We start from the raw sequence: 27,410 nt of genomic DNA, 5'->3' as shown, positions 1-27,410 counted from the left end.
ATTTCATGCCCCTTTGAAAAAGGCTGAGTCTATTCAACTTCATAGATATCTCACTTGAGCTCCTAAGTTACTACAAAGGTGACCTGACTGGAGACATATGAGAGGTCAACTTAACACTCAGCATCAAGGACTTCTTTTAAAGAGAATTGGCTCTTCAGGCTGACGAGGGAGGGGGATTGATTGGGGGAGGGAAATGGGAGGTAGTGGCGAGGAGGAGGCAGAAATCTTTAATAAATAAATAAATTAAAAAAATTTAAAACCTTCCTTTTTATTTAGACAGAAAAGGGGAGATGATGTGGTATGCCATGTATATGTGTTACTTTTATTGGTTGATAAATAAAGCTGTTTCAGCCAATGGCTTAACAGAGTAAAGGGAGGTAGGAAATCAGAATAGAGGTATATAGAAAGAGTAGGTGGAGTCAGGCAGATGCCATGTATCCATCCAAGAAGCAAGATATGAAATAACAAATCACAAGTCTCATGGTAAAATATAAAATAATAGAAATTGGTTAATTTAAGAAATATGCCTGAGCCATTGGCCAAACAGAGTTGTATTTAAAAAAAGAGAGAGAGAGAGAATAGGCAACTGTATCTAAGAGCTGGTTTTCCACTCTGTTACAAACCAAGGAGTCTTCCTGCTGCAACTTTGTGTAACCCCACCATCCTCTGAATCCACTAAGACCCTTCGGCAGTTATACCCCAGACCTTAAACACGGTCTTCAATTCTATCCCCTTGATCAATATATCTAGTTCTGTACCAATACCATGCTGTTTTTATGATAGTTCTATACAATTTAGATTAGGGATGGTGATACCTCCCACAGTTCTTTTATTGTGTAGAGGGTTTTAGCTGTACTTGATTTTCTGTGTTTTCATATGAAGCTGAAAATTGTCCTTTCAAGTTCTGTAAAGGTTGTGTCAGAATTTTGATGGGGATTTCATTGAATACATAGACAGCTTTGGGTAGGATGGTCATTTTTTACTATGCTAATCTTACTGATTCATGAGCATGAGATGTCTTTCCATCTTCTGATAGCTTCCATTTCTTTTTTCAATGCTTTATACTTTTTATCATGAGGGTCTTTAATTTGCTTGTTTAGAGTTTCCCCAAGATATTTTATGTTATCTGAGCTACTAACACATTGACTTTAAAACTACATAATGGTTCAGTTAATATTAACCTTTTATAACTTTGTCTTTCTGTTGAAAAAACAAAGGTGTTGTCCCTATGAGTGCAATATAAGAGCCCAGGAGCGAATGTCTCTCCACAGAGACAACTGTTGCTGCCCTCTACTACCAGAGGAGTCTACAAAGAGCGCAATGGCCAAGCTCATTGTGGGTGCCCTGCTTCTCTCTGTTCTTACAGGAGGTGTAGCCCAATTAGGTAAGTGCTGATCCCTGATAGGAAACTCTCCATGTCTAGAACAGATAGGGTCCAACAGCTTTTGCTGTTGCTGTTTTCAGGAAGATGTGAGTGAAGGGGGTGTGGGAGTCATTTATTCTTATCTGTGATGCAGCTGGAACTGATGAGTGCTTACTTTCTTGTGTCTTCTGTGTGACAGAAAACAGAGACTGGTCTAGCTACTGTCTCCAAGCACAGGTCTCTATGGAACTGCAGTATTTCAACTGTTCTCTAAAGGTTGCTCTGCTCCCAAATTTCTCGGTTATCTCTGCTTGTTTGTTTTTGCTTTTAAACAATTTTTCAAGACAGTGTTTTTCTGTAGCTTTTGGAGCCTGTCCTAGAACCTACTCTGTAGACCAGGCTGGCCTCGAACTCACAGAGATCCACCTGTCTCTACCTCTTGAGTGTTAGAATTAAAGGCATGCACCACCACTGCCCAGCCCCAAACTTCTCTTATGGTTAATCAATTTCTGCTCATTTCAGGAAGCTAGTCAAGGGCCTGAGTTTCTTATTGTCTATTGAGTGCAGATCCCTCTTATTCTCCTGTCATTGAGGCCCTTTCTACAAAACAGACTGGAAGGAGCGTCAGTTCAAAAGCAACAGCCATTCTGTAATCAAATCTTAGAAATTCTCCAAATATGTTCCGCTCCTTACCAGTGAATCAGCCCATACCCAAATGGAAGGGAATTAATTTAGGTCGTATTTCAAAAACTGTCACAGGTATTGCCGACTAAGGATATATCTTACTATACCAGGGTGTAAGGATGTCTCTGGGTTCAAGAAAGAAGTGTGGAGGAGAGTGGATTCACTTCCTTGATGACAGCACGGTGACTACTCATATACGATAAAAGGAGAGGCAACATAATTTATGTTGTTTCCTAGAAAACGACAAGTTGGTAGAGGAGATGTTTGGCCTTTCTATCAGAAACCCATCTCTCCCTAATAACTGGGTAACTAAACAACCGTTGTGAAGTGGAAGGACTCTGAGCCTCACTTCTTCACCAATACAATGGAGAAAGGAGTACCACCCACCCCATACATGGAGGTGAGATAAATGAGAGAAAGCATGAGCTTGTGATGCAAGTTATGAAACTCGCTTTTTACTACCAAAGAAGACGGTTTGCTGCTTTTGACGGCTTTACATTTTCTTTCCCGTGGCTGCCAGTAAGAAAACTTGACACTCATTTCCCTGTACCTCAGCGTTGCTGTCAGCAATGAGTTATACATTATTTCAGGCTAACTGTGAAATTTTGTTCCAAGTTTGTGCACTGACAAGGTTACAAACAGGAAGATAATTGATCACAGGACATAAATACATGGTTTACACTCCAATCCCCGGGTTGCTGTTGTACTGACAGAAGTTTAGTGTCTCTCCCCCACCTCCCCCATCTCGCCTTCTCTATCTGTCTCTCTCATATACTCTAGCTAGCCCTCCTTTCTGGAAGCATTCCATTCCTATTCTCTAGGGGTCCAGGGTATAAGCATTTCTTAAGAAGCCCTTATGTATTAGGAAATAGAATTCATGCTGTTTTCTCATTTCCTGCTATGAAGCAAAGCTAACTCAATTCTAAGACTTTATATTATTTCTAGGCCATGTCACCTCTGATTCAGTTAGCCATTATTCTAGAGTTTATTTTCCAAACTATAGCATTAGTTAAATTTACTTTTCCGAACAAGGAAGAAATCATTCTTATGATGATTATAGCTTCATCTTTTCACATGGTTTTTAAGACAAAATACATTCATAGTAAATAATCCTTTGATCCTGTTGCTGCAGTAGAAAATTGGTCTTTATTGTATATAGGAAGTGTGGGAGAGAGGGAGGATGAGGGTACAGTACTATCATGGTCTAGGCCAAGCAATTTACATGATTTGGTGAGCATCCAAACAGGCTAGGCTCCCACAAAAGCCATTTCATCCAGTAGGATCGAAACCTAGTGCCATTGTCCTTGGCTTCTAATCAGCCTTCATTGTCCACCATGTTCAGAGAGTCTGGTTTCATCCCATGCTTATTCAGTCCCAATCCAGCTGGCCTTGGTGAGCTCCCAATACATCAGCCCCACTGTCACAGTGGGTGGGTGCAACCCTCACGGTCCTGACTTCCTTGCTCATTTGGACCTTGGGAGCTCAGTCCAGTGCTCCAATTTGGGTCTCTGTCTCTATCTCAATCCATCGGCAGATGAAGGTTCTAAGGTGATAGGCAAGATATTCATCAGTATGGCTATAGGATAGGGTCATTTCAGGTTCCCTCTCCTCAGTTGCCCAAGGTACTAGCTGGGGACATCTCCCTGGACACCTGCGAGCCCCTCTAGAGTCAAGTCTCTTGCCAACCCTAATTAAGTTATGTGATTCCCTGCTCCTCTATCTAACCTTGTTTTATCCCCAACCATCCCATTTCCCCAAGCTTTCCCCATCCTCCCCTTCTCACTTCTCTCTCCCCATCTTCCCTTACCCCTACCCCACCCCCACCCCCAAGCTCTCATTTTTTGCCTGGCAATCTTGTCTACTTCCAATATCTAGGAGCATAACTACATGTTTTTCTTTGGGATCACCTTCCTATTTAGCTTCTCTAGGATCATGAATTATTCTCTAGGAGAAATATGATTCAGTCTGTAGTAGAAGATCATGCAGTGCCCCATGCTTTATCCACTGCAATGACTCAGTTATGTTTAATTGTCTGTCACTGGCACTTCTTTTTATCTCAGTGGTGTCTCAAAAAAGATGGAGGTAGAGTTGATACAGGAAACTTTGACTTTTGTAACTGATATACTGAACCCAAATTTATCTTTTCATTGCTTGGTTTGGCTTTGTTTTGTTTGAGACAAGGTCTCAGGTAGCTCAGGTTTGCTTAGGACTCACCACATAGAGCAGAAGGCCTCCATCTCTCAAGTGCTGAGATGGCTGCCATGGACTGCCCTTCCAGGCCTGCCTTGACACCATATAGCTGTTTAGCCCCCTAACTCACACACTTGCAGGTCTCTGTGTGCACCAATGTGCTATACATACTCAGCTGGGAAGCAGCTCTAGGGCCACACAAAGAAAAAACCAAACAGCAGAGCTGAGAGAATGTTTGTCTTTCTGTCTTTTCTTCACAGACATGAAGGGGAAGGCATTTATTTTTCCTCAAGAATCGGCCACTGCCTATGTGTCCCTGATCCCACAAGTGAAGAAGTCACTGCAGAACTTCACCTTGTGTCTGAAGGCCTTCACTGACCTCACCCGCCCTTACAGCCTCTTCTCCTACAATACAAAGACCAGGGACAATGAGATTCTTCTCTTTGTGGAAAAAGTGGGAGAGTACATGTTTTATGTTGGGAATTCGGGAGTCATTTTCAAAGCACCCCTAAATCCCTATGCCCCAATCCATATCTGTGTGAGCTGGGAGTCTGCCTCTGGGATTGCAGAACTCTGGCTAAATGGAAAGCCTTTGGGAAGAAAGGGCTTGAAGAAGGGGTACACTGTGGGGGGTGAGGCAAAGATTATCATTGGACAAGAGCAGGATTCCTTTGGGGGACGTTTTGATATAAAACAATCCTTTGTTGGGGATATTTGGGAGGTGGCCATGTGGGACCATGTGGTACCCCTAAAAATGATGGATGACGGGTGTCACAGTGGCAACCTTATAAATTGGCAATCACTTATTTTTAAAGACAATGGCTATGTGGTGACTAAACCCAAACTGTGGGATTAAACTTCTTTCTTGTCAGTCATAATTTGTATCTAGTAATAATCACATACTCTTTGAAATTAAATCTGTTCTTGTTTCTGTTATAGTAGAAGTGTGGATTGTGTTGAAACGGCAAACAAATTGAGCCTTGGCTGTATACTATTTACTGTTACAAAAACTGAGGTAAATTGTACCACACCTTGTCTGCATATGAGCTAGGGGGACACACCGCTCTCGGAACTGGACACCCATCTTGTAGAATCCTGAGCAAATGGGGGAGGCTGGATGGTGGTTCTGTGTACTCAAGTCCAGAAACCTGTGAACAAAGTGTGGCTGCTGGGAAGGCCTTCAGGAACAGACCACCTAAGGGAGTCAGACCTCCAAAGGGAGCTTCAGAGGAAGGTTTCTCGAGGGCTGGGTTGAGAAAACACCCATTCACACACCTAGAAAATAATCAAAGATGTCCTCAAAGATATTCTTAGCGAAGCCCCCAAAAGACAAAAATCAACTCTTCCGGAGATCCCTCTTCACTTTCCCACAGCTTCCCTGGGAAGTAGCTGTCCTAGAACAAGCACACACGTCCCTTTTTGACCTTCCTACTGTTAAACCTGAGAATCACAAGGGAAAGGCCAGTACCACAATTTCTGTGCCAAATTTGAAGCAAGCTTTAATTAAATACTGGCCAGGACCATTCTGGGGTTCCCTGAAAATGACAAGGAGTGACATTTTGCACAGGCCTGTACAAACAAATCCACAAGACCACTGTATTTCGCACGGGGTCCAATCAGGGACAAGCATATATCCTGACATACTTTCTGCCTATGTACTTTCCACTTAGATCCAATCAGGGGCAAGTGCACACCCTGATGTATTTCTTGACTGCATACCTCCCACCCACATGTGATCAAGCACATTCGGTGCAGTTGAGTCAAACCAACTTATTTAGGGAAACAAAACAGGTGGCTTGTTATCTCCCGTAAATAATAGCCTCCAGTAATTGTCCATGGGGAAGAGCCTTACATGGTACAGACATTTCTGTTTCATGGATCACTTAGGCACAGTAATTAAAACTTAAAACATAACTTTGGCTCTCACATTACCACGAGAGACACAGAGGCCCTGGACTTAAATTGAAGTGTGCTTTCTGTGCATTTTTAATAGAATTCTTGAGAAGAAGATGAATATTTTTTCTTTAGTATTGTATGGGCCACAATATATGTAGCACATCCAGTCTCTTCACAAGGCTAAATAATTCTAACTCTTCAGCTTTTTTTCACACAAGAAAATAACCTTCCCCTTTAGATAGCAATGGCACAGGGGTTAGGGAAACCCCAAATTCTTGTATAGAAAAATGTTTAAAATTAAAGTTCTCACTCTTCCTAATTCTGCAACCCTTTAATACAGACCCTCATGTTGTGGTGACCCCATACCATTGCAGTTGTTTCTTCATAACTGTAATTTGTGACTCTTATGAACTGTAATATGAATATCTTATGTGCAGGATAACTGATATGCACTCATTCAAGGTCAAGGGTCATTCAAGCTCAAAGGGGTCACAACCCACAGGTTGAAAACCGATGGTTTAAAGGAACTACCTAAAAAGTCATATAGAAAAAGATCATCAGCCGGGCGGTGGTGGCACACGCCTTTAATCCCAGCACTCGGGAGGCAGAGGCAGGTGGATCTGTTCGAGGCCAGCCTGGTCTACAAGAGCTAGTTCCAGGACAGGTACCAAAAACTACAGAGAAACCCTGTCTCGAAAATCCAAAAAAAAAAGAAGAAAAGAAAAGAAAAATCATCAGTGTAGCAACAAAGAAGGCAAAGACAAAACACAAGTATCAGGTCATATTTTCCATAGACAAGAATGAAAATTATGGGCTAATTTCCATTTGAGCAACATCAGGAATTAGTTAACACATAGAATTAATGTATTTGATTTCAAAAGCATCTTTCTTCAGACATCCTTGTGTTACTCCACAGAAAGTATGGTGAAGTTTTGAACTGAATGCGGCTAATAACATTGACCATACTGGTGCTCCAGGTTCATGGAGGGACTGCTTTTAGTGTGAGTCTCAAAAAATTGGAGAAAAACTGCACAGGTCTCCAAGGCAGGTGAGAATGTTTATATATGATAGTGTTCCTGAGGGGCAGTCAGAGTCTATAGCTTTCATCACTGCCCAAAGAAGAAAGTGGTCTAAGGAGAAGAGGGAGCTCAGATGGTTTCTAGCCCACCTGGACCTCAGCTATGCCCTCTGTGCAGCTCTAGAACTCAGTATGTGCCTGACGTTCATGGTGATTTTTCAACACAGCATTCATATAGGCACCGCACAACCCACTTTTCTGCCATCAATGAACTGGTAATAATGAACTCCACCCTGGATTACGATGCCTCCTCAATTCCCAGCTCATGAGCTGCATCTGGTCATTGCTCTGATGGCAACCTGGGAGACCGTAAAAGCTATAGCAGAAAAATGATAAAAGCAAGAAGGTGGGAGTGGAGCTGAATGGTAGAACATTTGCCTCACATGTGCAAGGTGCAGAGTTCGGTCTCTCACACCGTGGAGAGAATTTAAGTTTTAATTAAAAGAAAATAAATATAAAATAAAAAGAAGAATCAAACTTTAGTACATTCGTGTAATTCTTTAATGTAGACTCACCATCAAATTTTGCAATTTCTTCTGAGTATAGGTGGAATGACCGAAAAAAATTATTTTTGAGCTTTCAAAATTAGCCAGACCTTTTACTTGAATATTTTTGTTTTAGTGCTTGTGTTTCTGTGGGGGCTGTGTGTGTGTGTGCATGTTTCTTGTTTTTTATTTGTTGTTTTAGTTTTGTTGTGGTAGTTGGGGGAGTTGGATGGGTGAGGAAGTGGGGATTATCTGGGAGGAGTTGTGAGAAGGGAAAGTGTGATCGGATTATATATTATGAAAAATATTTCTCAATTGACAAAGAAAAAAATTTAGACTGTGAATGGCTATATGGTATCTCTCCTTTATCCATGAGGGATATGTTTTAAGCCCTGCCCCCATGGGTGCCAAAAATTGAGGTACATAAGCACTCAACCTTATATATACTGTTTCTCTCACTTATACATGTCTATGATAAAGTTTAATCTACAAATTAAGCAGACCAAGAGATTATCACAAAAGCTAATGATGTGGAAATGGCTCTTTGGATCGAGCACTTGTCACGCAAGTGTGAAGACTGGAATTCCAGCCTCCACAGCCCTTGTAAATGCCAGATGGAGAGGGCAACTTTCCTGCAATTCCATCTTCAGGTGGTGGCCACAGGGACTCCTCAAAGCAAAGCCTGTTAAAGAGACTAACCATATCTATAAGCTCTGAGCTTGATTGAGAAACCCCAACTTAGAGAATAGGGTAGAAGAGCTATCAAGGAAGATTCCCAGTATCAAAAGTAGAACTTTGTATGTACATACATATATACGTATATGAACACACCCCACATATACCCACATACATTCAAATATGCATAGATACACATGAATTGTGCACACAAACACACATGAAAAGACAAATGCTAGCAACACAACAGAACAATTATAACAATAGTTTGTAATAAAATGGCATGGGCATGTGACTGTTATCTGAGTTTTGTTCTCAAGACACTGATATTATATAGCATGAGTAGATGGCATCTAGAACAGAATGAAGGGATGATTCATAGTTCAAACAGGATGGGTCAGAGCTATACTAGATTTCATCATATTACTTATAATGGTAGATAATTTAAAACTGAAGAGTTGTTTGTATTAGGAATATTTTCTTTATATTTTCAGATCAGAATTGACCATGGTTAACTGAAAACAGAGACAGATAAGGGGAATTCCAAGTATCCTAGGCAAGAGTTTTTTTCCTAATAGCACGGTAAATGGCGTCCTTGACTTCTTTGTTTCTCAAGGTATATACCACAGGGTTGAGCAGAGGAGTAAAAACAGTATAAGTTACTGAGATCAGCTGGTCTTGATCTCTGGTGTTCTCTGATTTGGGCTTGAGGTAGGCAATAGAGGCACAGCCGTAGTGGATGATGACCACAGTGAGGTGGGAGGCACAAGTTGCAAAGGCCTTCCTCCTTCCCTCAGCAGAGGCAATCTTGAGGATGGTGGAGATGATGAGAACGTACGAGATGAAAACCAAGCCCATGGGCACCACAATAACCAGTGAGCTGATGATAAAGTTCACTATGTCATGTAGAGTAGTATCAGCACAAGACAGTTTCATAACAGGGCGGATGTCACAGAAATAGTGAGCTACCTCTTTGTCACAGAAAGGTGCCCTGAACACAGATGCTATTTGAATTATGGCCACAAGCAGCCCAATGCTGCAGGACCCCCATACTAGCTGGGCACATACCCCCTTATTCATGATGACTGTGTACCTCAAGGGATTGCAGATGGCTACGTAGCGGTCATATCCCATTGCTGTGAGCAGAAAACAGTTGTTAATGGCCAAAGTAATGAAAAAGAACATCTGGGTAGCACAGCCAGCCAAAGAAATGGATTGGCTTGAACCTACAAGGCTGGAAAGCATCCGTGGCACAATAACCAGTGTGTACACTGTCTCTGAAGTAGAAAGCATACTAAGAAAAAAGTACATGGGAGTATGAAGGTGACGATCAATGCTGATAATTATCACAATAATGACATTGCCAGTCAGGGTTAGCAGGTACAAGGTCAGAAATATCGTAAAGAGAGTAAGCTTAAATTCCTGGAAGCTGGAGAAACCTTGGAAAACAAATTCGCTCACCACTGTGTGGTTTCTTCTCATCATCTTCCAGACAGAAATGACAGGTTTAAGTCGCTTGAGTCAATCAGTCCGAATACATTAGCGTCCAGTGCTTTGAGCAGGTGACACGTGGGAAAAAGTGATAATGGCTCTGCATCTGGGTAGATACAGAGTTAGCAGGAACAGCTGTCCATCTAGCTGTCAAAGATAGACACAATCAGGAAACGGTGTAACGTGAAGTCTATGTGTGAAGCGTGGAACAGATTTCCTGGCGAGGTAGACGGTAGGTACTGGAGGGAAGTAGGCAAAAGACACAGACACGGCGTAGTTAAATTTGAAAGTCACTTCCCCTTAGAACATAGCTTCAGAAGTTGTCACCTAAAATTTGTTTAGAATGGAATTTCTATTGTTCTCTTAAAGGCCTGCCCTTCTGTGTTGCTAAACAAAAGAAGGGTGGCTGCTCCAGCACTTCACATTTGTCTTCTTCATGAACCCACTTCCACAGATCATTCAGCATTTGCAGAACTCACTGTCCCCATCACACTTTAAGAACAAGAAATGTTCCTCTCTTTGTTCAATACTGAAGGGTGCTTCCTTTTCCTTGGAAAGTCCTCTCATTACAGGATGTAACATGCCAATCAAGCTCCTTGTTGCCCAGCAACTTATTTTCCTTGATTGTGTTCATCTCCATGCCGTTTCCAGCTTGTGGTTATATGTAAATTTAACAGATAGTTGGCCTCGCGGGAGTAAACTATCTTTTCTAATTTCTTCATAATTATACATTACATAGCTGTAGGAAAACCAATATTTTAACTTCTATTCTCTCACTGAAGAGTAATTTGGCATCAAAAGTCTCTCATATTCAAAAATAATTGAGCAGCAGTAACAATAAGCAGTATTTTGTATCACTTTAAGGTTTTCCCCATATGTTATGCAACATGATAATGCCCTATATATTTATTTTTCCCTCCCATCTTGCAGCAAGAAAATAATGACACCAAAATCTATATGAATTGTTCAAGTTAACTTGATCTTTTACCACCAAAACTAGGGTAATTTGCCCTACATCACAACTACCTAATAAGCATCATGACCACACGATAGATGAGAAATAAGATGACACCTTTTTTTTTAATTGGGAAAAAATATTTTTTCCTTTTTCTCTAAGAATAAAATTACATTGTGAAGAAATGGAAAACTCAGAAAAATAATTTGGAAAATTAGAAAAATTTTAGAACCTAAAAGGCTGAGGAAATATTAATAGATTAATGACAATCTATCCAAACACATTGACTTAATATTTCCACTTTCAATTATGTATTCTAAAAAAACTATCAGATATGTGTACCAGAATGTATATACAAAGAACTTGTAATATATTATCTATAATAGTGAAGGCCAGAACTAATGTAAATTAATAATTGATTGATAATTAAATTAATTATGACATTTACATCTGATGGGAACAATGTGGTCAGTTCATAGCTAAAGAGAGCTGACATGGAAATACAATATATAGGAAGATCACAGACTGCAATTCGTAAAACAACAAAAAATATTAATAAGAAATGAAATCATACACATATAAGCAACACTCGACAGACTAAGCAGGTTGTGTTTATGAATTCATGCATGTAACAATGCAAATCAAAGAAATAAGAAGCCATGCATTTGAAAAGGAGTAAACAGGGAGACATGGAGGGGGTTGTAAGAGGAAAGGGAAAAGGGGAAAATGATGTAACTATACTTTAATTAAAAAATTAAAATTAAAATATTTTTAAAAGGAATGGAAAAGGAGGGAAATATTTAATAACATAAATGGCATTTAAATAAACTCCACTAAAATATTTCTTTTATTTATGATTAGAGAGTCTAAAATCATCTTTTTAATATTCTCTATATAATCCGGGCTTTTATATTTTATTATTCCTTTATACATCTAAATACAAAATTACTAAATATTTCTCCCCAGTGAAACTATATCATTGGATGGCAGAGAGGACCAAGAAACAAAGATGAAAGTAACGAGTGAATTTACCTCGGAGAAGCAAAGGTTGACGGCACAATGCCTGAGCGAGTTAGAACCTTTGAGCAGGAAGGCAGAGGGAATTATTTTCAGTTTTTGAAATCTGCAATTAGTAGAATGAGAACATTCTGAACAGGGATGGACTACACTGAAACAGTGAGGTGCTCATCATAGGTACAGAATCTAAAAGAACGCCAAAAAGTCAATAAGATGATTAAGGCCATATTTTAAAACATAATTAATGAAAATATTCACAATTAACTAAATATCTTTGCTACAGCGGGATGCAGGGAGCTGAGTGGGAGTGAATTTGGAATTTCCTAACTGAAGACTTTGAAGGACAGGGCAAAATAGTTTGAAAACATTGAGACACGAGTAAAGCCAAATACATATTCAATTTCCTCAGAGATGAAGGCCCCTTAACTACTTTTGTATAACCAGGATTCGTGATACAGTTTTAGATAAGGAAAAAGAAATGTTTATGTAACTGGGGAATCAAAGTATGTTATGTTCTACAAAGACTGAGTGGAGCATATGAATTCCTGAATTTCCTTAATCTTTTTCATCAGGAAAATGATGATGTCTCCTCAGAATAGAAGAACAGACGAGTGAACACAGGGACAGCTGGATCACGACAAACAATACAGGATCAAAGAAGCAACATTTTATTTCAATTTCTGTTCTGATGGTTTGGGGAAAGAAAAATTTTCATCTCAGCTCCTAATTTTTTTTAAATTCTTCTCTAGTAATAACTTCCTTCCTGAACCCGAAAAACTAATTCTGAGCAGGCAGCTAATCCCACTCATTTCATTCACCAAGACTCCCCTATGGAAGCCAGAACAAAAACAAACAAATAAACAAACACTATATACTTGGAAGTTTGAATCATTGGACCCTAGAGTGAGGAGGTGATTTTCAAGGCTCAGCATTCCTCATAAACAGTTCCCCAAGTTTTGCTTCGGTGCCTACAATGATGAGAAACGTATTATCTTATAAGTTAAGCAGCCCTCTTTTTTTAAAAAAAGAAAAAGAAAGTACTACATGTTTTTAGAAAAGTGAAAGTACAATTGCTCAAAGTTACAAGGATTCAGAGTGATGAGGATGTGCAAACAAAATGCTGGCTTTCTCCTCCACGTACTCTGGTCTACAGTTAATCATGTCACCACGTTATTCTCTATTTCCTTTCTCCCCACTCTTGTTCTTTTCTTTCTGTCTGGGATTTTATTTTTGTACAACCTTACATAGTCCCATGCCCCTTCGGTGTCACACAGTGGAATTAGACTGCACATAGCAATTCTTGTCCCCCTTCTTCCACTGAGATTAGATCTTGAGTGTTTCCTGTCACAAGGCTGTCCATCCCACTCCTTCTATGTCTAGAGGTCTACACTCTTCCATTGTTGCCATCATTTCAAGGTTTTGTGTTTTCAATAGTTGGGAAACATTACTTTCTACTCTCTCAATATCTGTGTCCTTGCTAATTCGCACTTTCCACATCATTCTACTTTTTACGTCCTCTAACATGAGAACGTTTCCCATACTGTGATCATGTCACAGCTAGAGTTCATGGCTTTCAGTCTATTACCACAGCAAAGGGGAATGATAAGAAGTAACATTAATGGACATGAGAGTCTATAGAAGCAACCAAATAATGGAAACTGTAGAGGGGAAAAGAGTAAAAGTTTGAAAAATACATTTGGCATTTCAATCTCAAGTACTCACTGCTTCTGACCTTGGCAATGGGTATAAGAAGGAGGCATATTCAGGAAGTGATCTTTACAAAGGACTGAAAAGGCTAAGTCTAAAAACAGACACAAATGGACAAAACTCACATCCAAGAGGCATGTACAATGGAAGCTAAAACTGATAAAATGAAGAAGATTTAGCTCTCTCGTATCAAAAGAAAAAATTAAATTATTATTGTTCCCTCTGAAGTTGGGGGAGTTGACTTCTTTAGCCTTGAAATATATAAGAAAGAAAAAAGAGAAATAATCTCTCTTAATTAGCAAATTTCAGGAGCTTTCAATGTTTATTTTCTCTAAAAAGTAGTGAATCTCTTTGTCCTGATCTCCTGGGGATCCCTCCTTTGGAGAGTCTCTTAGAGGTCCTAAGAGACGAAAGAGATGGAACCTGACTGCTAGTCTCATGGGCTTCATTAGATGCCTGCCAGAGGAGATGCTTTCATTTGTTTACTGATTTGAGAACTGTTCAGGTTTCAGAAACTGACTCTACATTGAGTTTTAGAGAAGTAAACCAATTAATATTGACAAACTTGTGGAGGGTAGACCCTAAAGTTTAACTTCTCTGTACTCAAAGGCAGCTTATTTCTTAACTCTTACTCAAACAAACAAGATTAGCTGTAGCAGTGGATTACAAGGCTTCCCTACCTCATTTTCAGCCTACAGTTCATTTCCTTAAGTCTCACAGATAAATGTCTCATCTTAAATCCATTTACAAAAAAAAAAAAACCCACCCACACTTGGTTAAGGTCACTGTCACACCGCTTCCCTTTGGCTTATTCTCTGAACTTCCTGGAATAGAATGAAATGGTTATGGATTGGTGGTTCTCTCTTCCAAGATGATCTCTGCCTCCATGGGTGCTGTGGGAGCTCCTTCTGCTCCTTCAGCCAAAAGCCTTTGAGATACCAGCCCACTTGGGCATGGTCTTATATACCATAAATGCAGCTGTAAAGCATTCTCTCTCTCTCTCTCTCTCTCTCTCTCTCTCTCTCTCTCTCTCTCTCTCTCTCTTCTGGCTCTCACTTCCAGATGCTTCGCCCTGAAATAATCACACAGAAACCATATTATTTAAATCACTGTTTGGCCCATTAGTTTTGGCTTCTTATTAGCTAACTCTTACATCTTAATTTAACACATTTCTAGTAATCTGAGTATCACCATGTGGCTGTGGCTTACTGGTAAAGTTCCCAGTGTCTGTCTCTGGTGGGTCCATGGCTTCTCCTCTGACTCTGCCCTTCTTTCTGCCAACATTCAGTTTAGTTTTCCTTGCCTACCTCTGCCCTGCAATTGGCTCAAAGCAGTTTCTTTATTCATTAGTGGTAATCACAGCATAAAAGGGACATCCCACATCAGATGGGTAACCTGTGAGGAATCACTTCACCTGCCATAGGAATCCTGAATATAGACAAAGGACACTTCAGGCAGCACATAGTCTTCTCTTCAGTGACTAACACAGTGTACATTCATCACAGAGAAACATACAAAGAAAAAGAAGATCATATGAACTACTGGTGATCCCTAACTTAGAAATCAATATCTCTGAGCCAGGCAAGGTCTCTCTCTCTCTCTCTCTCTCTCTCTCTCTCTCTCTCTCTCTCTCTCTCCCTCCCTCCCTCTCTCTCTCTCTCTCTCTCTCTCACACACACACACACACACACAGACACACAAAGAAGCAGGGTAAATAAGAATTCAAGGTCATCCGTTTCTCCGAGTTCAAGGCCAGCCTGGCTACAGGAGACTCTGTCCTAACAAAGAGAGAGAGAGAGAGAGAGAGAGAGCAAAACAGATAAAACATAACATGATTAGTTTTAAAACATATCCCATAGTTCATATGTATTCACATAGATGTGTATCTATTAAAAGCATTTATTCAGTTGTACAGGAAAGTAGAATGAATATCATTTGTTACTGTTACTATTTGAATATGTTCTCCAAAGTTCATAGGTTAAAATTTGAATCCCTAAATTTATGTTGGTGGTATTTAGAAGTAAGAGCTTTGTGAAGTGAACATATTAGACTAAGTTCCCACGATAAGACTGCATTACTTTCTGTTTGGTTGGAACCTCCAGCACACAGCTGCTTGATCCAGAAAGCCCCATTCCTCTTTCTCTTCAAACCCCACCCTCTCAGAGACTCTCCAAAAAATGTACCAAAATCTCAGCTCTGCATTCTTGGCAGCTAAGGCAGCTCCTCTCCTGAAGTTGCCAGTCACCAGGACCCCACCTAAACTGTTCAGTTTTTGATCATACTTGGGCACAAACCCAGATTGTGATGGACACATCCTCACCCTTGCCTACAGACTAGGTAAGCTCCCTGCTTTAGTTTGGCACACGAGTTCTCCGCCCCATTATCTGGGGTTGAAGAACTCACCCAAGAGTTGCTTTGCTTAAATATACCTGTTTTTGTTGGTTTTTTTTGTTTTTTTTTTATTATTGAAAAAAAATTTCTGCCTCCTCCCAGCCTCCCATTTCCCTCCCCCTCCTCCCGCCCCTCTCCCCCTCCCCCCACTACTCGCCCCCTCCCTCTCCAGTCCGAAGAGCAGTCAGGGTTCCCTGCCCTGTGGAAAGTCCAAGGTCCTCCCCCCTCCATCCAAGTCTAGGAAGGTGAACATCCAAACTGGCTAGGCTCCCACAAAGCCAGAACATGAAGTAGGAACAAAACCCCATGCCATTGTCCTTGGCTTCTCATCAGCCCTCATTGTCCGCCATGTTCAGAGAGTCCGGTTTTATCCCATGCTTTTTCAGTCACAGTCCAGCTGGCCTTGGTGAGCTCCCAATAGATCAGCCCCACTGTCTCAGTGGGTGTGTGCACCTCTCGTGGTCCTGACTTCCATGGTCATGTTCTCCCTCCTTCTGCTCCTCATTGGGACTTTGGGAGCTTAGTCTGATGCTCCAGTGTGGGTCTCTGTCTCTATCTCCATCCATTGCTAGATGAAGGTTCTATGGTGATATGCAAGATATTTATCAGTGCTATAGGATAGGATCATTTCAGGTTCCCTATCCTCAGCTGCCCAGGAAACTAACTGGGGACATTGCCCTGGGCACCTGGGAGCCACTCTAGGTTCAAGTCTCTTACCAACCCTAAGGTGGTTCCCTTAATTAAGTTATGTGATTCCCTGCTCCTCTATCCAACCTTGTTTTATCCCCCATCATCCCGTTTCCCCAAGTTCCCCCCATCCTCCCCTTCTCACTTTTCTCTCCCCTTCTCCCCTTACCCCCATCCCACCCCACCCCCAAGATCCCAATTTTTTGCCCAGCAATCTTGTCTATTTCCCATAGCAGGGATAATAACTATATATTTTGCTTTTTTTTTTTTTGTTGCTGGTTCAATTAGGCTTGACTTGGCTTACTGCATTGGTGGAGAAACCTATCATTGAGATTCAGAAAGTCTATTACATTCTTTATATTTATGTATTTATTTATTTTTATGTGTATCAATGTTTTGCCTGTATGCATGTTTGTGCATCATGTTCATGCAGGCCTGAAGAATACAGAAGTGGGCGTCATATCTCTTGGAACAACAGATGGTTGTGAGCTGCCACGTGGGCAATGACCTCAAGGCCAGTACTTCCACCTGCCTCAGACATCAATTGGTGGTGGTGGGGGAGTGGGAGAGCATCTCTCCCCTAACCCTGCCACCACATGACAGATGAGTAATGGGGACAGCTCTCTCATGCTCACAACATTGGGGCTGGCTCACCCACACCTCAGCTAACAGGATCAACTCTACCATGCTGATCAAGTGAGGTGCAGGGCCTGTTCTCCAGAGTGATGCAGCTGGTGAGGGTCAGGGTCAGCTCTCTTATTCTTAATGACCTCAGTGGCAGCTCTCACATAACTCAGACATTGGTAGGAGAAAGGCCATCTGTCCCCAACCCATGTTGCCATACGGCAGATAAAGGGTGGGGCCTGGTCTCCAACACTCATGTTTTCAAGTCTCACTCACCTGTGCCCTAGTTAACAGGGTCGGCTCCACTGTGCTGCCCAGAGCAAAGCTAATTTTTAAAATTATTAACTTTTTATGTTTTTATTTATATATTTATATTTCATACAGTATAATTTGACAATATTCTTTCTCCTTCTCCTACTCTCTCACTCCCTATCCACCCAACTTCATGTTCTTTCTTTCTTTCTTTCTTTGTTTCTTTCTTTCTTTGTTTCTTTGTTTGTTTCTTTCTTTCTTTAACAACAGCAGCAGCAAAATAACCATCTTAAGATTATGTTACAAAACATAAATACAAGCCATTCTTGTTGATTTTGAAGAGTTATATTTAAATTGCCTCAAAACATTAAATGAACAGTGCTTCAGAGGACAGCAGCCTGATCGTCTGTGTAAGCCGATCAATAACCTAACAAATTTATCTTTTGATAAATTTGACTAAATAATTTTTATGATAAACCATCAAACACCGCTTCTTTAATCATGCCATTCATTTGTCACTATTCAATAAAACTTTTATTTTGTATAGACATTTCTTGCATCAGTTAGGTGAGATGTAAGCTAGGAATGAGAACAAACACCTGAATGAATCTTCATGCTTTAATTATTGTCCAGTGAAGGAAGTAAAAACATTCACCTTTGATTTGTTAATGACACATGCCTACAAATAGTCATGGCCCGACCAGTTTATGCAACATGATTCACATGGATGTGAGGGGGCAGGATTATATCATGAGATGGGGTTATATCTACAAACTTCAGAAAATGTATGTGATTTGCTAAGGAGAAAGAGAGGAAGGGAGGGAGGAAGGGAGGGAGGGAGGGAGGGAGGGAGGGAGGGAGGGAGGGAGGGAGGGAGGGAGAATTCTAAGTACAGCTTGTATTCATAGGAGAAAAGAAATCAAGCAGAATTAAAGAAGCTGTTCTGTCCTCTCATCTGAGCCACAAATTCTCAGCATCATTTCAAAATAATATTTGCATCCAAGGATACCACCATGAATGAGCCATATGGAATTAAATTGCTTGTGATTTTTGGACAATGGGGATTTTGTTCGTAAATAAATCATAAAAGGTTGGACTAAGGAGACTTCTTTAGGCATATGTCTGGAATAGTGAACATCTACAGAGTGGGAATTGGCAGGACAAGGAACTCCATCTTCCTTTTCATCTACTCACTTTATTATGCTGTATTTCCAGTTAATTACATTTATAGTCACATATCCCACGGTTAGAATGGTGGAAAGAGGATTATAAAGTCATTTTACATATTCTGGAAAAGACTGACAGGCCATTAGTCATAAAGGAAAACAGCCTATGATGCTAATTGCCATGGAAATTAACCATAGAATATGTCCTGGGGGCTGGTTTTTCTAAGCACAGATGCACAGACAAGATTGGTAGCTCCAACAAAGGGTGAAGAATTGAAGATCAAGAGTGATCCAGCACTCTCTAGTGCTCTTTAATACGTATACATATTTTAGAAATATTTGCCTTTAGGAAGAGATTTATTAGATGGCAGCATCTTGATGGAATAATCAATATGTTAATTGCTCATTTATATCTCTAGTAAGTACTTATTGGAAATTTAAACATTCTCCACACTTTACCCCCAGGTAAAGAGAAGTTGATCAAATACATGTGAGCATTCAACTCATTGAGTATGTGATGGAAGCCAGGTAAGAAAATATACTACTTTATTATATTGTGATACATGCTATGGTTAGGTAAGACTGAAGCACCGTGATAAAAATAAATAACCACTGTTATACATCTTAATACATTATGCACACAAATCCATCAGGAAGTGAAAACTACATGGAGATGACTCTCTTATACATTTGAAGATCTGTTTCCCTGATGAGACACAGGCAAATGTCTACCTCATCCGTAGAGGAACCATTGGCAGGCCACAGTATGATCCCACTGATGAACAGTCTGGTGAACTTATGAGGTTTCTTGGCTTACTTAGAAAGTGTGGATCGATGCTACTTACAGAAGCATGGGTGACTCCAAAGTAGCTGTACCACTGAAAGTGTCACCCCAGCATGGAGGATGATTTCCTATAGCTACACAGATGGAGTCCTCACTTCAGAGAGCTTTGCATACCCTGTATTCCAGACACCATGAGGCAATGTCCAATTAGAGCGGAATTATAGACAACTAGCTGGGAGGTAACGGAATGAGTGGTTGTGATAGCAGGTAAGGGTACAGTAACCCTTTCTGTAACTCCTTCAGTGCAGGAATACCAACAGTCAACAGATTGTACATGTAAATTTAAATGATTATGTTAATATTCTGAGTTACTCTGAGCTTTGTTAGAGTCTTGGGCATGGGCCAGAGCCAGATCTAGTGAGCTTACCATTGTATGTTGGGCTTATGTGATAGAGACACAGGCCCTTGACCATGGAGACTCACACTAAGATTTTATTTAAATTTATAATATTTTTATCAATTCTTTGTATACAATATATTTCTATATTTACTTTCCACTGCACCCTCCAGTTCCTCTTGGATTTCCCTCACTAAGTCTCTCTATAAAGTTCATGTTATTAATTTTGGTATTTTTTATGATTCACTAAGTGCTGCTCATAGGCATATGGGTATGAGGTCATCCACAGGAATATGAAGAGCTTACCAGAACCACGTCCCTAGAGTTAACCAACTGCCCCTCTCCTAGGAGCCATAAGAAGCCCCTTAGCTAGGGATGGGGTTGCATGTGACCCGTCCACAGTCTTTCTGGATTATTGACTGAATGGATCTCATGTAGATCTTCCAACAGATAACCACAGCTTATGTGAGCTCCGGAATGCAACACTCCTGTCCAGGAGACAACCTTCCCCAGTCCTCTTCCCTGATGTTTGGGTCTTACAATCTTTCCACTCCCTCTTTCATGATGCTCTGTAAGCCTTTCAGGGAGGGAAAATGCTATGATATAGGTGTCACCTTTATGGCTGAGGTGTCGTCACCTTTATCAACACTTGTTCTCAGAACTTTAACCAGTTCCGAAGCTGTACTAACTGCTCTCTACTACACAGAGACACATGAAGACTTCCCAAATCCCAATTTATTATATGATACTTCATTCTTTTCCCACCTGAAACCTGATGCATTCAACACACTTCATCCCTCTCCATCTTGGAGCTCTCTCTAGACTGGGTTGTGTGACACTATGAAATCTTGGTGATACTAAAGAGGACATTGCTGGATGTCAATTCTCCAGAGACAGTGGTATCTTTTAAACCAGTGACTGCAAGATCAGTAGTCATGAGAACATATTATTCTAAATAGCGAAATGAGACACCTCCTTGCTCTTCACCTTCTCACTCTGATTTAGTTCCTGGCTGATTCCTATCTGGCTTGTGTTGTTCATTCCATTTTTCTCAGTCCTCCCATGTCTTTCTCCTCACATCATGCTCCGTAGTGCCTACAAACACACTTTCTCTTGTCATTTCCTGGGTCCTCTATTGCTGTTGCTCTCTGTCTGCTACGGATTAACTTCTTACACAGTTCACACAAACCATTCTGTAGTATTTACTCAGACCGAAATGAAGTCATCTAAATTGGTTGTCTCTAAATTCTCTTTCTATTTTAATGTCTCTGTTTTGTTGTTACTTTTGAACGTTTGATAAAAATTGACTATGAAACTGGAAATAACTGTCCCTCCTTTTAAATCTTTCATGCCTGCATCAAACCTGCTCACTTCCACTTTCCTGCTTTTATCTCCTTTCTTTCTTCAGCTTCTGCTTTCAAATCTGTCACTGCCTCCCACTGCTTTTTCTTTTCACTGCCACCAGCTTTGAGACAGAGGCACAGAAGGCAAGGTTTCTAAATGTCCTGAACTGTCGCCCTGGCAAGTCAGAGAGGAGAATGAGGGACTCATCCAACAGGCAGCAGGAGTCCCTGCTCTTGGACATGACCACAGGGCCACATCGCCCACCTAACTAGCTGCTGCTCTCTCGAACCCCTGGACTCCTCACTGCTAGCAACACTTGGATGTTAGACCCCCAGAGGACCTCCAAGCACATGGAGTCCAACGTTTTTATTTCACAGAATCATTATTTTGGAAGGAGTCTTAATGTCTGAGATTAAACATGAAATCATTTACTCAAAACATTAGTGACCTTTAAATCATCCATCATTACTAACACAGACCACTGAGGTTAATAAACACAAATACTATATTTAAAAAACTTTTAAGTTTGGTTTTGCCCCAAACTGTTTGCATACTCCAATATCCTATGAACCTCTACCCAACCCCTGCATGGCATAGGTTGATAGTTCTAGTGTCTTGATATGTGTTGGGAGGTGTTAAAACCATGCCTACATTTATTTTTATTATATTTTTATTATTTAAAACAATTTTAAATTTAAATATATTTTGATCATATTTTCCCTCTCACTCCTACCCACCCAACTTTAAGTTCTTTCTAAAAAAAAAAAATCCCGCTGCCACAACAAAACCTACCAAAGCAAGAAAACAAAATAAAACAACACCTAAATAAAAAAATTACCAAACTGTAACTGTGTAATAAAAGCACACATAGAAAAAAACCTGTTAGTCCATTATATGTTGCTCAATGACTCCTGAACATGAGATCTGCTCTGGAGTTGATATACCCAGTTTCACTCCATTGGAGAAAACTGATTTTCCTCTCCCAGCAGGTTTAAATGATAGCTCAGTTGTTAACCTTTACTCTAATGGGTAGGTTTTCATTCATTCATTCTTTAAATATATCAAAATATATGAGATTAAAATATCTCTCACAACAAAGCTGGACAAACAACTGAACAGAAGGAAAAGAGCCTAAGAGAAGATACAAGAACCAGAGACCCATTCTTTCCCCCACTCAGGAATCACATAAAAACACTAAACTAGCAGCCATACTATAAAGACAGTGCCAGGTATAGGTCCCATCTCACTGACTGGATCTTAGGTCAGATCAGTTATTGGTTGGTTACTCCCATAAGCTTTGTACCACCATTGCCCTAGCATATCTTGCAGGTAGTTAGTCTAACATTATTGATTTGTGTTTACTTACCTGGTTGTTATTTAAATCTTGTTTTTCAGGTTTTCTTTGTTGGGCTCTACAGCTGCACCTTGTCTTGTCCATCGTCACATTTCTAAGGATGACCTATCCATCTGAGATTCCATCCTTTCCCTCCTCTCTCACTGCAGGAAGCTTACTCCACTGCCACTTATCATAACGGTCCTTGTCAACTATACATCGTCTCTCCAAGGGTGGTTAGCTCTGAGCCTTAAGCTATCATTACTTTCTATTATATATAATTTGATCATGGGAGAACTAAATGTTGGGAGCTGTGAACCCCTAGATCCTGAAACAACTTGTTTTCCTCTGATCTGCGTGCCTACAGCTGCTCTGAGCACGAGAACCTCAGGAGTTCCTGCTGGCAGGGGAATTATTTCTGGTGCATTTGGGTGTGTGTGTGTGTGTGGCTATCCCTATATAAGCTTCCCCTGAACACAATAAAGGGGGCATTCTTGGGGCATTCTGGCTTCAAGGATGACCTGTGTGTCTGTCTGTCTGTCTCTGTGACTTTGTGTGTTTCAATCTCCAGCTCCTTGCCCGGCTCACGAATGGTATGGCGGCACATAGAGCGCAGACGGGCGTCGTGTGCCGCAACTAAGTAAATGCTGTGAGAAATAGTGACTAAGTAGGCCAATTCCATGCATGCTTTTGGTGGTGTCTATCTTTCCTTACTCTCTTTATTATAAATTCTAGAAGCATTGAATGTTCTGGTAATATAATGCTTCAAAATTAAAACAAAATTTAGACATAATATCGCAACTTACTGAAGATGGAGAGAGTAGCTAAAAAACACCAACTTTTCTAACAGCAATGTTGAAAGAATACAATATGTCGAATACCTTTCTTTCCCATTCATAAGATTCTGGCCATCCAGATCTTTAAACTTCAAATATTGACTCCACCAGTTATATGATATAGTCTTCTGTGTCTTGTGAAAGCCACATATGCTAGTGGTACTCACTTAAGATTCCTGTGAATCTTAAGTGGGAAAAGCACAACTTCTGCTATACACTAAATATTCAGTAAATTCTATGAATTAATTGTGGCTTTTCCATATTTGTTTTTACTGAAATGTGTTTCCATTTTCCGTTATTATTTCTAACTGTAGAACTTACTTTCTTTTACAAAGCAATACATTAAAAAAAAAACCTCTTTGTATATCTTTGTCCTTTGTAGTACTCAATGTATTGCTATACTCATAGCAGTGCTTAATAAGTGTTTTATAAAAGCTGCAGTATTGCTATGACCCGATGTATGTTTATTAAATTCAAGTTAGTTCTTATTATATTAGCAAGACAAAGGACAATAATACAATGTGGGAAGCTCACACACATTTTTCATAGCATGATAATATATTATAGTACTAAAGAAGAATTGCTTTAAGACAGACCTTCATTGTGCAGTGGAATACATTGTCTAGAGTCCTTGAACAATGTCTACCTATTCTAATTTCTTGGTCAATTTTTGGCATTAATCTGACTTGGGAATATTTGTTATATTTCCCCCTGAATTTTTGTGTATTTTGTCTTGTCTCTTTCTTTTACCAACCACTGGGAGTGAACAATTTCTATATGTATTGTTGGTTTTATTTATTCAACAGTTAACTTACACATTCTGTTGCTTGGTTGAAATTCAAATGTTAATTCTCTTATGATGGGTTTTGCACAATTTAAGACATTTTTCTTAACGATTCTTTTAAGTGGGTTTTTGCAAGACACAAATATTTAAAATAGTCTTACGCAGAGCGTTATGGCAGAAACAAATGTATTTTAATCAAAGGGTGAAAACGACTTCTCTTTTTATTTGTGGAAGGACTTAACTCAAGTGTATACCCCTGCTTCTGCTTACTAGACCATAAGGATCGCTAACAAATGCCATCTCGATCTCCCCCAAATGAGAACTCACCTTGACTTTACATCCTCCAAACCCTCCAGTCCACTGGAAAGCATCACTGACATTATCTGCAAGAGTACCTTCCTCTTTCTCCTTCTGTTCTCTTTAACCCACTTCAGCTTGACTTCCATACACACCACTCCACAGAGATCACCATCATTAATTCCCAGAGACCCCAGCATCACCAGACACAGTGGCATTTATCTTGTCATCTTACTTCACTCCTCGGCAAGATTCAGAAATGAATCTTTTCTCTAGAAGTGTGCTCTCTTCCCAGTTCTATGGAGGATCCTCTTATCTTATGAGCTATTCTCTCTAGTATCTTTTCTGAACCTGTCCTTTCCTCCATCCTTGAAACGTTGGCATTCCTTAGGGCTCCATCCTGGGATTTGCTTTGTTCTTTCCTCTCTCTCTCTTATTTTATTTTTTAGCCAATTTCATTTTACTCAGTTACTCCAGATATATGACAGCAATTTAAATTTACATTTCTAGTCCAAACACTTATTTTTAAACTTCCTAAGCTATCTATTTGTCTGTAGCACTGTATAAAAGAGACACCACAGCACAAAATTCTCTAAGTTAGAACGCTTAGTTTTCTTCCCTAAAACTGATATTTTCCTAAAGTAGTCCTTCCCAGCCCTCAATAATAAGTGATGTCACCATTCACATTTATTAAGGTAGAAAATTAAGAACTATCTTTTATGCTTTCTTTATCATGCAAACTGTCAGTAAATCCTCTTAATGGACCCACCTTGGACCCATGAACCTTTCACTACCATCTCTCTAGGACAACTTATTACCATATTTTATTGCCAATTAAATCATATTTTAACAATCTGATTCTGAAAGTCTATAACACATATGACTGCAGATGTATCTATGTGCATATCTACTTCAGTATCTATGCCTATAAATGTGGGCATACATACATACACAGATAATAACCATATGTATTTAAAAACCCTCCAAATGTTTTAATCAAGGGAATATATATTTATACATGCACATACAAACATACACACATACATATAAATACACTATATATATATATTCTCCTGACTGCAGATATAACTATGTGCATATCTACTTCAATATCTATGCATATAAATGTGGATACACACACACACACACACACACACACACACACACACACACACACATATATATATATATATATATATATATTTCTCTGTTTTAAACATTTAAACAGTCAGATGGCTTTTCAAGACCCTTCAAAGAAAAGCAGACTCATTCTATGTTCTTCAGGCACTCACAATCTATCCTCATTCTCAGCTCCTTCTCATTTCATGCACTTGTCTCTGCTCATCAAGCTTCCATCCAAATGTTCTCTTAATTCCTAGAATCTCCATGGTCTTTCTTGTTGTGGGAACTTTGAATTCCACACTATTTGAAATTTTCACATTTCAGCTTTTGGTGTGGTGCATCTTATCTCATTCTTTAATGTCATTCTCATTGAAAGGTTCCCCTTTTAGCTGCTTTTCTGTGTGTCAGGTAAGTGAACACTCATCACAGAGGGCAGAGATCTTGTCTAATGCTTTTATGTATCATCAGCAACAACAATGTGTTTGCCACATAAATATGTATACTTGATAAACATGTATTTGCATGATTAATATTATTCTTATATTGAAAGTAAACATTGTGTTGGGTTGAATGGCAGAAAGATCAGGGTCAAATCTGAGCCTATATTTAACTCATTTCTTTAGTCATGGTACTTAAAATTCATGCATTTCCTGTTTGGAAAATGTCATGTACGAAATGATGTTATTGAACCTCACAGCTCAGTGTCTTCTTTTTATGAGATCAGACCAAATAATTAACTAACAAACTATATTCAAATCCTAACTTTAATGAGACAGACCTTGATAATTAAATGTGCTTCTCTTCTTTAAATATCTGCATTATGGCATTATTGAAATATATAGGAAATTAGGAGTATGAATTCAATTTAGAAAATAAGAAAATAATTTTGTATTTTATTTCGAATATTACACCTTGCTTCTAATTAACTATTGACCCTTGGTCACATGGAGATAAGATTTTCTGCCAATATTTTTCTATAATATAACTTTGTATTAGTGATGATAAGGAGCACTGTTTTATGTTTGAAGCCTCTTACTGGTCGGTTTTGTCTCTATTTGAAAAGCCTGAAGGCTCCTGGGCAGTGCAACAACACAATTGGAGTTACCAGATGGAAACTATAGTTAAAAATTGAAAATGCAGCATGGTTACTTATTAACTAAGTATGTAAGTAATCCATAGTATTTATACCAATGCCTTTATTTTGTTATCAGTGGAAATGTGTGTGCTGTCATTTTAAAAGGGGCAGTTCCCCACTTGTGAGAAACACAGGCTTAAAGAACTGGCTAGGATAAAACCTGAATATTCTTTTTTTGTTTTTGTTTTTCAAGACAGGGTTTTTCTGAGTAGCCCTGGCTACCCAGCAACTCACTCTGTGACCAGTCTGGCCTTGAACTCACAGAGATCAGCTTGTCTCTGCAAACCTAGACCAGTGGTGGCTACTCCCAATAGGCCCTGCTCGCTGTCCTCCATTTCATAACAGCCTCTTTGCTCCTCTGATATGACATCTACAGATGATAAACTGACTAGTAGATATGGTAAATGAAAGTCAGGCTTCATGACTGTCCACTTCCTAGAAGGTCTCACAAAGCCTCTGAATAAATCTTATATTTTTTATAAAATTTAAAAAATCAAGATATATGTGTTAGTCAACTTTCTGTTTTTAAAAATGCCTGGGTAATCTTAATTGAAAAATATGGAACTTTTACACATATGCTCACAGTTTGTGCCATTTTAGTCAGTTGGCCTTGCTGCCTTTGGGCCTGTGATAAGGCAGAATGTCCGAGCAGGCATGCGGGCCAGGGAAACTGCTTACCTCATAACTGCTATGAAGCAAAGAGAGAGGAAAAGTTAA

General features: G+C 39.7%; 2 protein-coding genes across 2 annotated transcripts; one reads left to right on the top strand and one right to left on the bottom strand.

Annotated features, from left to right (window-relative positions):
• Positions 1-1,320: 1,320 nt before the first annotated feature.
• On the top strand, positions 1,321-5,130 carry LOC142858377 (mucosal pentraxin-like). Its single transcript, XM_075987564.1, has 2 exons — positions 1,321-1,384; positions 4,498-5,130. Exons 1-2 carry the CDS (start codon positions 1,321-1,323, stop codon positions 5,091-5,093), a joined length of 660 nt encoding a protein of 219 aa, XP_075843679.1. The 3' UTR covers positions 5,094-5,130.
• Positions 5,131-8,923: 3,793 nt separating this feature from the next.
• On the bottom strand, positions 8,924-9,856 carry LOC142858376 (olfactory receptor 10J1-like). The gene has a single exon (XM_075987563.1). The coding sequence runs from the start codon at positions 9,854-9,856 to the stop codon at positions 8,924-8,926; it is 933 nt and encodes a 310-aa protein (XP_075843678.1).
• Positions 9,857-27,410: the final 17,554 nt, after the last annotated feature.

The sequence above is a fragment of the Microtus pennsylvanicus genome, chromosome 10 (genome assembly GCF_037038515.1).
Source record: "Microtus pennsylvanicus isolate mMicPen1 chromosome 10, mMicPen1.hap1, whole genome shotgun sequence".
Classification (NCBI taxonomy): domain Eukaryota; kingdom Metazoa; phylum Chordata; class Mammalia; order Rodentia; family Cricetidae; genus Microtus; species Microtus pennsylvanicus.
This window is presented reverse-complemented; position numbering and strand designations above follow the sequence as displayed.